General features: G+C 40.7%; 1 protein-coding gene across 4 annotated transcripts in view; it reads left to right on the plus strand.

The window, feature by feature from the left end:
• The first annotated feature begins 3,485 nt into the window (after positions 1-3,485).
• pax2b (paired box 2b) overlaps positions 3,486-12,597 on the plus strand; it is a 29,840-nt gene continuing 20,728 nt past the window's right edge. For 2 of the 4 annotated variants that reach the window (XM_026178479.1, XM_026178482.1), the window contains exons 1-5: positions 3,486-4,063; positions 5,621-5,798; positions 6,277-6,474; positions 9,307-9,386; positions 9,478-9,597. In XM_026178479.1, the coding sequence (XP_026034264.1) occupies positions 4,021-4,063; positions 5,621-5,798; positions 6,277-6,474; positions 9,307-9,386; positions 9,478-9,597 (619 nt within the window). In that variant the 5' untranslated portion in view covers positions 3,486-4,020. The remainder of the gene's footprint in view (positions 4,064-5,620; positions 5,799-6,276; positions 6,475-9,306; positions 9,387-9,477; positions 9,598-12,597) is intronic. The other 2 variants (XM_026178480.1, XM_026178483.1) reach the window with 1 other exon arrangement.

Consider the following 12,597-nt stretch of genomic DNA (forward strand, 5'->3'; position numbering starts at 1 on the left):
TAAAATAAAACATTAAAAAAAATAAAACTATTTTTTTTTTCGATAAGAGACAGAGAGGACCGGACGTGTGTTTCCATGTCTGTGTTGTTATTCAATGAGGCCACACTCTGAGCTTATAATGACTTTATAACTCTGAAATATTAATCTGCTGCATCTTTGAGGGAACAGACTCTCAGCTGACAGCGCCAGAAACAATGTAGGATGCTCTTCAGCAGAGCAAATGCATAAATATATTGAAATAAAATCAGAGAAACGAAACAGAGATCGCGTTTTAATTTTACGTTTCAACTAGGGGATCAATGGAAAACAGTTGTAATGATCCAATTAATTATGGGCAAAATTAAAAGCAAGTGCAAAATCAATCTTTCACGGTGTAGAAGGTGGAATCAAATTGATGCGCCATCTGTTCACAGGATTTGTAGCCCAGAGTATGGTAGCCTGGTTGCAGGAGCACAGGGCAGAGTGACGAAATCTAATATACAGTACGGTGTGGAGAGCTATTTTGTAAGTTTTACTGTATTATATGTAAGTGGGAGACCGTGGAGAGGCTGACCTGAACTTCTCAGATCCCCTGCTTATAAAACAACGACATTACGTCTTTGTACATATTTAAGAGTGGGTTGTTTTTTTTTGTTTTTTTGTTTTTTTGGGGTTTTTTTTGTGAAACCTATATCAAAATAACAAGGCTGTTATTACTATTACTATTTTTATTCAATCGTACAGAGCATCTTTTCCAAATAAAAATGTGGACATTAATATTAGGTTTACACGATGTGCAAAAAGAGCCTAAATGAGCCTCCATTCTGCAGCAAATTCATCTAAATCAACTTAAATCTGATGACGAACCCCTCCCTTAAATCTAAAAGGATTAATATTCAACTTACAACGAGTGGTGTCAGCTCCCCTCTGCAGGGAAACTCAGATCGATTGGTGACGTTGGAATAACGCGAGGGAGCCAGCCAGCAGCCTGCACAGGAAGAAAAAAGGGGGGAAAACTGATATGACACCTCTACAGAAATAAAACTTCTTAACCACCACTCAGACGCCTCGATCATCCTCCCCACAGTTGCCTGAAAGTGTGAGTTGATGTTCGGCGGGTGGAGCTGCTGGACCGTCGGTGCTCCTTCTTCCCTCTCCACCTCCTTCTCCTCCTCCTCCTCCATGCCACCTTTCCTCTCTCCTCTGCACAGGCCATTAGGAAGCGGGGCAAAAGATAAATTGCTCTCTGTCAATACATTACACCTCTCCTAATGGGTGCACACAGGCTCCAAAAACATTTTCCAAACTCTTGACAAGCAGTCGCATCGTCTTAAATGCCGCTGCTGCATGTCAGAGCGGAGACGAGACAGTGATTTAATTTCTTGAAACTTTAATTTATTTTATTTTTTAAACAACTCGTTTCAGGTTTCTGGTTTTGGTGCTCACTTGATGAAAAGTACCAGGGATTAATTATAACAAGTAAAACTTTGGGGGGGGGGGGGGGGGGGGGGGGGGGGGGGGAGATATGTGTAAATATGTGTATTTATATATGTCAGTTCTCCTTTTTGATATATATATATATATATATATATATATATATATATATATATATATAAATTTTTTACCCTGAATGACTTTTTATGAGCTCTCTGATCCCAGGCTGTAACTGCTGAATGGAGCGGTCCCCTCCTCCAAAAAGTAGCACACCTGCGGTCCAAATAGGAGCCAAACAAAGTAAACAGACAAACACACTGATATCATTTGCTCTAAATTATTAATAATAATTTCACCTCCTGCCTAATTCTTGTATGGGGAGGATCAACTGTGGGGTGCAAAAGGCCACGAGAGAGAGTGAGAGAAGGTGAGTAGAAAACTGAGGGAGGGGGATGACGATGGTGATGGTGGCGGTGGTGTTAGTGATGGTGGGGGTCTTATAGGAGGGGGGAGAGAGAGAAAAAAAGAATGTAGCTTTAAGGGAAATGTGCAGCCGGGTGTGAAATTACAGCCTATAGTGCTACATATTGTACCAGAAGCTCTCTCCAAAAACAGTAACAAAAAGAGAAATCATCCTCTAACCTGACCAGGAGGCAGAGCGCGAGATGTGGCCGTCTGCCCCCCCAGTACGACCCCGCCCATCAGCGACCAGCGACCCTGGAGATACATATGTATATGTATAATATATATATGAATTGTGCTCAAAAATGCGTTATTATTATTATTATTATTATTATTATTATTATTATTATTATTATTATTATTGCTTTAGGTGCATAGAAATACTAGACTTTTATTTTGGTAATTATATTCTCTTTTATACGTGAAAAAAATCTAAGTGTTATTTTTTTGGTCTTTGTTAATAATTAATGTTCGTATTGTATTTAGAGCCTTATAAAATAATGTGTGTGTATATATATATATATATATATATATATATATATATATATATATATATATTGACATATTCTAACTGTGTAAAACAGGATGCTAGCAAGATTAAATAAAACGCACCTTCTTCACTTGTCTTCATCATCATTGTTGAAGTCCAAGATTCTCCAGTTTCGGATGGCGAAGTTATCAGTTAATAATTAATAACTTTGCAACCCTTTGCAGGAGTCTACAGGTCTACAACTGACAGATATTTTACTCGAATACTGTTTTTCACTCCTCAGGTTGCAAGCACTCAAGTGCACCCCAAGTTTAACTTTTTTTTTTTTTTTTTGGACCACTTTGACAGCCACCTTTAAATTTGAGAAACTATACAGCGCCATCTACAGAAGCTAGGCGGCACTGCTGCGTGCGTAGCAACTTTCACCTCCAACCATCACCCCGGTTCAGTTTGAACCACCGCAATCATCATCACAATCAGCAGAATGTAGTAAAGTGAATACATGTGCATTTACATAGCCAGTTTCAACATTTCCTACATCGGATTAAAGGGAGAAATAGGATAAAAGCAAAAACAAAATGGGCCTAAAGTGGGCCCAGGGCTGGCGGCAAGATCAATAATATTATAATATTAATATTTTTTTAAAGAAAAGAAAAAAAAAGCTTAATAAATAGGAGAGCTACTTCATAGCTTTGAAGAATGGATGGATGTCCGGTATATTCCCAGAAATACGCTTGTTAGTCCGTTTATTTTAGGGAGGAAAAAAATCAGACGAAAACACACATTTAAAATATATATATATATGTATAGCTCTAATTCATTGATTTAAAACTTCCAATATGCGATCATATACTTCACTGCCGTTATAATGTCTAATAAAGTCTGATATTTGTAACTCGGAACTCCTTATTTATCTCCCTCCCCTTCCTGCCGGTGTGACAGACCCAGAGACCTCCTCATTTGGACCCCCGGTTTTTTGCGTTGGCGAATCACAAAGTGTTGGCATCTATTGCCTTTGTCTGACAAGTCATCCATATAAGCAAAAGGGGGGTCTGCAGAGGAGAGGGGGAGGGAGGGAGGGGAGGGTTGCAGCTTTTAGAACCACAGACACAGAGAGAGGCTTCATTTCCAACCCAAAGATCCAGCCTAACGCATCCAGCGCGAAAGAGAAACCCCGACGTGTGTGTGCTTGTGTGTGTGTGCGTACGCGCAGGTTCCCTTCGCCGTTTTGACGTGTGAATCAAAGCCACCAGGACTAAAGGAGATACCGGGCCCTGCACACTGGAACCTGAACGTTTCGTTTCTGTAAAAGAGACCCAGTTTGCTCGCTGGCATGCTGTGAGAATTACCTCTGGTCACTCCAGGCTTTGAAAAAATACCGATAAACTGAGCACAGGTCGTGTTTCTGAAACAATCCTTCGGTCATGCTTTGCACCTGCCAGACCTCCGCTGCAGGACGGGACTGTTAAAGAAAAGAAGGGCAACTTTGAGGGGGAAGAAGTTGCCATTAGATCGGTTGCTGAAGCGGGGGTGGAGGGGCAAACTTAGTCCCTCCATCGAGTAGAATCACCTTTTTTTCTTCTTCACATTTTCATTCTTGATAGGAAGGCGAAACGGCGACTTCAGTTGATTATCTGTCTTTCCTTTGCTATCCAATGGATATTCACTGCAAAGCAGACCCCTTTACAGCGATGCACCGTAAGTAGCACAACCCGAGTTTCTTTGCCACTGCAGCTTTTGCATGCATGCGGATAAAATAATAACGGGAATATATAATATTTCTGCACAGCACAAAGGCGGCTCGCAGCAGCCTGTATAGCAATTTGGGACGTAACCGGCATCTTCGTGCATTTAAAAAGACAAAATTACCATCTGATAAACGGACGAACAGAGCCTCAAAAGGAATCATAAGACTGGCAGTGGAATAAATATTATATTTAATACGAATTTCAGACCTTATATCTTTCGTGTGCGCGAATTTGAACCTCGCGAAATGTTCTGAAATTGTCACAGCCAAGCTGCTCCGCTCACAGCAGCAATGTGCACAAATTCAACTTTTTAACCACTAGTAAACAAAGAACATGCGTTGGCAGGTACTTTGTAATTTACACGTGCATCCCCACGTAGCTTCCCGCGCAGCGCGCGCGTGTGTGTAGGCCTAATAAGTCAGGACACATTACACATCTATTACTCAAATTATCCAGCTAACAACAAGCTCTGTGTGCAGCACTTTGTAGTCAACGCACAGTGTGCTTTACTCGTAATTTGGCGAATGTGTGTGAATTATTGATAATCTCTCCGTTTACTAAAATAATATGTAATGTGAGTAATCAAGGCTTGTTCAATTATTTAAATTTGCATGAAGGGAATGAAGGAGCTCGTAACTTAATAGCCAACAGGAGCCGTGAGGTGCTAAGAAAATATCAAGTCTTTGTTTCGACTGTGTGAAACTTTCATGGAGTGTCAAAAATATATTTATATTATTTTTTAAATTCATTTCGGGACATGCATTTCCGTTGTGGAGGAGGCTTACAGGTCCAATTTAAGGAGGAAGATGTCACAATAAGAGAGATTATTTACAATAATATTTAAAATATTAGAAATAAACACATGCATATTCTAAATAATTTTGTGGTTGAGTAGGTGAGTGTCACATCGATATTTATTTATTTATTGAAAGTATTTTAATTCACGATGTTTGAGATTGATTTTTGTAACTTAATTTGAATAAAATATGTATACATATAAAAAAAATACATCAAGCAACATTCATCAAAATAATAATAAAAATTATTTTAGTCAGTTTTTATTTTGTGAAAATATGTGACCAAATTAAATAAATATTTAATATCTTACATATTGCTTTGCGCTGCTGTCACTATGTCCACTTTTAAATCTCCAGCAGCTGAAACAATCATACAATTTTTGCGATTATTCTGAAAACATATTATTATTTAGTCGCTTTGGTGAAGCTGTTTGAGAAACAAAGAGAAATATGGTATTGTAATTTCATAAAATTAAAATAGAAGCTACATACTTTTTTAATGAAAAAAATATATATTTTAAATTGCACCATTAGAGGGTTCTCGATAATAATAAATGCATGTAGGTCAGCCTACTCACTTATATTACACACGCCTTTGCTCCGTGATTTTTTTCTGCCTGATATAATTTTTTTAAAATACTTACCTGCCTGGACCTTCCTGTCTATTACGACCTTATGTAATGTTACGTCTGTTTGTGGTGTTGCTGTTGTATCCCACGTAGGGCACGGAGGTGTGAACCAGCTCGGCGGGGTGTTTGTGAACGGCAGACCCCTCCCGGACGTGGTGAGACAGCGGATAGTGGAGCTGGCCCACCAGGGCGTCCGGCCCTGCGACATCTCCAGGCAGCTGCGGGTCAGCCACGGCTGCGTCAGCAAGATCCTGGGCAGGTAGGTGAAAACTCTCAGCCCTGCATTCAGCCAGGCAGGTTTTCCTAGCAGGAGAGTAAGTAACGCAGATGTAAAATAATGTGGGAAGAGAGAATTGAACATAGCCTACTAAACTCAGCTCTGCTTTTAATAATCTTGAAATATAAATGAAAACTGCCTTTGAGTAACCGTTATAATTAGCAGTCTGTTAGTTTGGGAGGGGTCAGATGACTTGTTAGTTTAGTGTCCACTAAAAGGATTTGACAACAGAACTATATGTTTGCACAGCGTGCGGTTTCCTGCTAGTAATTATTATTTTATTTTTATTTAAAGGTAACGATTAAAACTGATTGGGGTTTTTTCTTTTTTCTTTTTTAAAGAAGTTAAATGTTTCACACTTTCGTGTTAAACAAAACATAACTGGATTTGCCCACTCTTAAGGTTAACAGTCCGTTTATTGCTCGTATTGATTTAATTATTGCAGGTTTTTGTTTTGCAGATACTACGAGACTGGCAGCATCAAACCAGGGGTAATTGGTGGGTCTAAACCCAAAGTAGCCACGCCAAAGGTTGTGGAAAAAATAGCAGACTACAAGAGACAAAACCCAACCATGTTTGCCTGGGAGATCAGAGACAGACTTCTGGCAGAGGGCGTCTGCGACAATGACACTGTTCCCAGCGTCTCATCCATTAACAGGTAGGGGGAAATGGAAATTATAGAGTGACTTCAAAATAAATACACAATTTGGATTTTTTTTTTTCCTTTGTGAATGTAGTTTAGGTAAACGACGGGCTGCCGGATGTAAACACTTTAATGAAGAGGGCCGGCAGGGCGCAAATTGAAAATCATTTATCACTGTATGTCTGGGCTAAACGCGCCACCCACTGCAGAATATTGTTTGACCAACTTCTTGCTGCCCGGCACGCCGAGGCTGCCTGCGGTCTCAGAGGTGCAATTCAATCTTTCAGGCCAAACTCCCTCAACAATCAGCAGTACATCCAGGACTGAGTGAATCTGTCGAGATGAAAACCGATCAATATTCGGTGACCAGATCCCGTGGCGCTATAAAGAAGGCCAATTTTCTTTAGCACATCTAATGTGCTGGAGCTACTGCACAGAGAAAGCAACGCGGGTTTTTCAGCAAGATAATATTTCGGAAATATATATATATATATATATATATATATATATATATATATATATATATATATATATATATATATATATACACATACATCTTTTTTTATCACATTTCTTATCACATTTTCAGTTCATTCACAATTGTCCCTATAATTGCTTTCATCTCTTCAAAGTATTTTTTAACAGCATATAGTTATAGCCTGTATTTTGAAAACGGCAGTCACAGCAAGACCCAGGACATCCCCACTATCACCTCACCCTTCCTTACCCTGTCCCCCTCCCACCACCACCACCACCACCAGAGATCCCTGGTGATGAACTTTGGTTAAGAGGCACTGTTCCATAGAGCCAGCATCAGCATTACATTTTAATGAGCTGATGGGAGAGCATGGACAGCTCCACACAAGACATCTTTTAAATAGAGAAAAGGCTGAAGAAAATTCATTTCATGCTTCGTGGCTGCTTAAAAAGCCCCATTTAAGGAGGCTCAGACACATGTATGTGATAAATTCAAAATGTACATTAATATCATTAAAAGAGCCCTATAAAGTTTTTCAATTCCAATTAAAGCTTTCTATTTTGGAAGGAAGCTGTGTGTGTGAGAGGGGGGAGACTTATGTGTCTTTGTTTATGTGGGAAATTAAAATGCGAACACAAAGCGGTGTAATTCTATCAGCCAAATATGAGAGCTACTTTGAATTTCTATTATGGCTTAATGCTGAATATATTTTTCAATAGAACTCATGTAAGAGTTCAGTGTCTTGCTCCAAAAACACATATAAATGAAACTCTATGAGCATTTGCTTTGATTTAGCTACGGCTAAATATTTTAACATAACAATGAAATTTTAACAATGAAAACATTCTCAGTGATTCGGTCAGTTGCAAACTTAGATGCAGCAGTTCTTAAAAGTCACTATAATAATAGCTTAATCCATTTCAAGAAATGTTTGTACTTGAAAAAGGGGTTTTCCCAGTTAAGTAGTTATGTAGAAAAAAGAAAAAACAAGGCCATAGCCAGAGTCTTTTCCAGCTGGATGGTTGTGAGTGAGTGGGGCCAGTTGTGGGTTTCTGTGGCAGACAGTTTGACCTCAGGACTTGTGACAAAGGGGATGCTTGATTTAAACACCTCTCCCCTGTGCATGCATTATTAAATGCTACAGAGATAGTGTTGTACTGTTCGTCAGGGCCACCACAACCAACAAGTAACGCTACCTTGGGTGCTAGACATAAAAAAAAGGGTCTTCAATGGCGTTCAATATTATTGATTCAGGAGTAAAGCAATTTTAATATCTCTTCAGGGGATTTTCAGCAACAGCCAGGTCATTAATTCATTCTCCCAAATTGCTTATTCAATATCAAGAACATGGATACCAAATAAAGTCTTTGAATTTATGTAGCACACACAAGTCAAGGGGTCGAATAACTGTTATGGGGAGAAGTGAAAAAAATTAAAACATCAATATGCGCTTTCTGCAAAGGCTTGTTGTTAGGTAGCTTTGCCTTCGAGGGGAGTTTTCTTGGTTTTTGTTTTTGTTTTTAATTCGTGACAGTGTGGGATTAATTTTTCTGAAGGCTTCTGGCACCTACATAACATTGATATCGGATGACCAAAATAAAAACCATACTATTTTTGATTCAGAGTTCCAATCTACATAGTCACAAATGAGTGATAAGAACACCATCCAAAAGGCTCTACGGTCCTCACACCGCCTTCTTTTTTTTAGTACTTTTAAATGGCTCTCGTGGCATACGTGATGAATAGTTTTAAAGTTTACAAATTATTGTGACAGCTCCCTCTCTCCCCAGTTGCCATTCAGATTAAAGGAATCTAATGCTGGCGTAAGCTTGTGCAAGGCAATAAGGAACTATTGCTTTCCTGTCACATATAATTTATAGCTTTCTATTTGCATCTGTTTGCCCGTGTGACTAATCCCCAACTTTTTCTCCCCAAGCCCCGATCAATACAACCTCATCCGCACTGGCACATGGGGGCTGGTGGTTCTGCGGAGATGTTTGATCTGGGAGGCAAAGCGGGCTGCTATAGGGCTGTGATCGGCCCAGTGAAACCCCCTTCACAGTGGGGGAGAGAGAGAGACAGACAGAGAGAGAGAGCGTGCTGATTAGTGTGGGCCAGGTAGAGTCAGTGAAGCTGATCATTGAGGTGAATTGATGTGATTTCATGCTTTGTTTGCAAGATCACTCAGACCAAAAGTGCAATGAAGACTTTTCTTCAGTCTCACCTTTAAGGTAGAACCACTGACCAGATCCCCTCTTGTGTATGAGTTACATTTGATAGCTTATTCACAGTAACTGCTATGACTGATTTCTATGCATAGATAAGTGTCATATATGTGAGGTGACATGTGCTTTTCTGGTGTTGCTCAGGATCATCCGAACAAAAGTCCAGCAGCCTTTCCATCCATCTCCTGATGGGACATCTCTGTCGACACCAGGCCACACAATTGGTAATATTACAGCTCCCATGTGTGCTATAAATATATATATACATGTATATCAAATAGGAGTTGCTGATTTTTTTTCCTGTCTTTTTCTCAGTACCAAGCACAGCCTCTCCACCTGTAACTAGCGCCTCCAACGACCCTGCGGGATCCTATTCCATCAATGGAATTCTGGGTATTCCACGATCCAATGGTGAAAAGAGGAAAAGAGATGAAGGTAAGTGAGATTTTTACTTTTAAGAAAAAATGAACACATAAGATCAGGAGGAAAAAAAAGTCTTTTTAAAAACGAGGTTACAGCTTTGTACTATAAAACCCTCTGTGCTGAACATGCAATTACAGCATTCAAACCTGCTTCAGTTCCAGTAGATGACCCTTATAAAACACCTAAGTCTGAACTCTGTTACACTGCTGTGTCAACCTGCCAAGGAGTCTTTTGATTTGAAGACACGACCTCCGCTGTTGTCTCCTGCAATTAATCTTTATGGAAGTGATTAAAGGGCTTTAGATAATTACATGTCAAGATGATGTAGCCAACCACCCAGGTCAGTCAAGAAAGCGGCTATAGCTCTGTGGAGGGCTTGTGGTTTTTGTTTTGTTTTTTTAGAGCAAAAGTGGCTCTAGTTTTGCAGCTGAAGTCGTAGGTTAGTGGATGTAAGGGGGCCTGAGGCGATACAGATTATTGGTTCTGTAAGCAATAGGCTTCCTTAATGTCACTACATAAGAAGCTGATGAGAATAGCTAAACAGATGCACTCGTGTTACAAGGCGTGTATGGGTATGGAGGGATGATGTCGCTGCTGAAAAGGGGCAGTTATCTCAAACAGGGTGGGGAATGAGTGCCTTATTTCTGCAGTGCTCTGGAATGAGAGCTAATCAGAGCGCGGCAGCAGTTTACATAGCGTCTTCTTTGTTCTGGCGTTTGTTGAGAAGCACAGGGGTTTGCGGGATATTGAGTGGAATTGATGTTTTATGTGCGTGCAGGGAGGGAGGGATGACTAATGACCTGTCAGAGGTAGATTTCCTGGCAAAGATATAAAAACCAGCATGACGTGGACATGGCAAATGACATAATCAAGTCTTTCCCTGTAAGAGATGCAATCGCAGTGGCATAATGCAAACGTCTGGTATTTTCAAGGGTTCATTTTCAGTCGTTCGAGGACCTCTCATATTAGCCAGGGTGTAATGTCTAGTCACTGAATGATAGAATGCACACATTTCTATGCAGATTGCTACTGAAGGGCAAAGAGGTATTAAAGGGCATGGAGAGGAATAAGGTGTGTGTGTGTGTGTGTGTGTGTGTGTGTGTGTGTGTGTGTGTGTGTGTGTGTGTGTGTGTGTGTGTGTGTGTGTGTATATGTGTGTGTCTGAGAGAGAGAGAGAGAGAGAGAGAGAGAGAGAGAGAGAGAAGGAGAACTGGCCTGTTTTGTGGAGGTCTTCCAGGTGACAGCACCATGTTTCTATGGCTATTCAGTCTCAAATGATTCCCCTGATGTGCTGCCATTTCTGTGATTTAGGTGCTCGTCCAGCATTACATAGAAAGAGACGAAAGCTGCATGTGTGTGCGTGGATGCGTGTGCCTGTGTGCGTGCGTGTTTAAGTCAGAGTAGGGCTCGTACTGACAGAGATGGTGGAGCTTTGGTTCTTATATACTCTCGCAAAAGCCAGCTGGTGCCTACCTGAAACTACAGGGTCATGGATACTTCATCTCTCCAAAACATAAAACCTTGGGCCTTTGGCCACACACAGCTGCAAAAGCAATGTCTTGCCTCAAGCCACAGTTTGTAAGAATAGTATATTACATACGATGCTACCCTGTAGACACAATTGTCCTGTTGCTGTCTTCCCTTAAAGTGCACTTTACCAAACAAAAAGATTTTGCTGCAGGTAGGTTAAACTGTCCATTGCACGAGGGCTCTCGCTACAGTTATGCCATGTTCTCTGCATGATGAGGAATGCAAAGATTTTTGCTTTAGTAATAAATTTGAGCCGCTGAGTAAATGTGATTCACTGTGTGAATAATGTTCTGACATTTGAGCTGCAACTCCAATCCGTCCTCTCTTGTGGTTTAGGAGACCGATATTGCCATGTAGCAATATTTTAGGGGTGTATTTTTGAAAGTAAAGCATTTATGCATGATGTGGACTCCGCTGACATCACATTTAAGCGGTGGTTGTAGCATTTGCATATTCATATTATATACCAATGAAAGCAAAGATGTTCGGAGATGTTAGAAAGATATTGCTGTTATCGGAGCGCTTCATTGTTGTTTTGGGTTCAAAGCAGATTTTCTCTCTGTGTTTCAGCAATGCCTTGTTTGCTGTTCAGACATATCTTCCTTCACTCAGTAGGCAGTAGTGTATACTGGGTTAATGCTGGGATTAAATTTCCTCACAGCACAGTAGCTTGCCTGAGCCCTATTTAACTTGGTAAGCCTCATGATTATTATGGCACAAGCAGTCATTATCAAGGGTTGAAAACATGAACAAAAATGAGAGAGAAGGAAAGGAGGGGAAGGGTTAGGGAGGGGAGGCGGTGTGCAACACAAGCCCCGGTGAAATGGATTGGCCGTGTAGCCCAGAGTATTTGTTTTAGGCAGTAGCCGTGGCTCTCTGCCAAGCCGGCAGACAGCTCCTAAGTTTCCAAGTCAGCAGTGCCCTTAAAAAAGGTTCCCCCATTACAGGCGGGATGTAGAGATAATGTAGTGTGACACACGTTATGTACACTGGGTCTCGGCAAGAGGAGCTTCAGGGACACAGGTGTCATAAGAGCCATTAATCTGCTATTGTCACGTGTTATTACAAATTAAAAGTAGCATGTTACACTTGGCAGCCATTGTTGCAGACGGACAGGGTGTGGGAGAGAGAGGGAGGGAGCACGAGCGAGACCCCAGGAGATGGTGTCTTTGGTGACCACGGCTGTCTGCACGTTTTACAAATTGACATATATTAGAATTCGCAATTCTGCAGAGAAAAGCTATTACCTCACAGATTAACATCCAAGTACCCCACCACCCGCCTCACCCCTGCATCCCTGCTCGAAAACCCCCCACTGCTTCTGACACTGTGGGCTTCAGAAAAGACAAAGGAGAAGCTGCTTCTCCCCGAGTGAAGTAAAAACAGTCGAAATATTTGAGCACAAATTTGCTTTCGGTGTTGTTTTTGAGTTTGTTCGTTTTTTTTTTTTCATGTTATTAGTGAATGTGTGTAAGAGCTGAA

The sequence above is a fragment of the Astatotilapia calliptera genome, chromosome 8 (assembly GCF_900246225.1).
Source record: "Astatotilapia calliptera chromosome 8, fAstCal1.2, whole genome shotgun sequence".
Taxonomy (NCBI): domain Eukaryota; kingdom Metazoa; phylum Chordata; class Actinopteri; order Cichliformes; family Cichlidae; genus Astatotilapia; species Astatotilapia calliptera.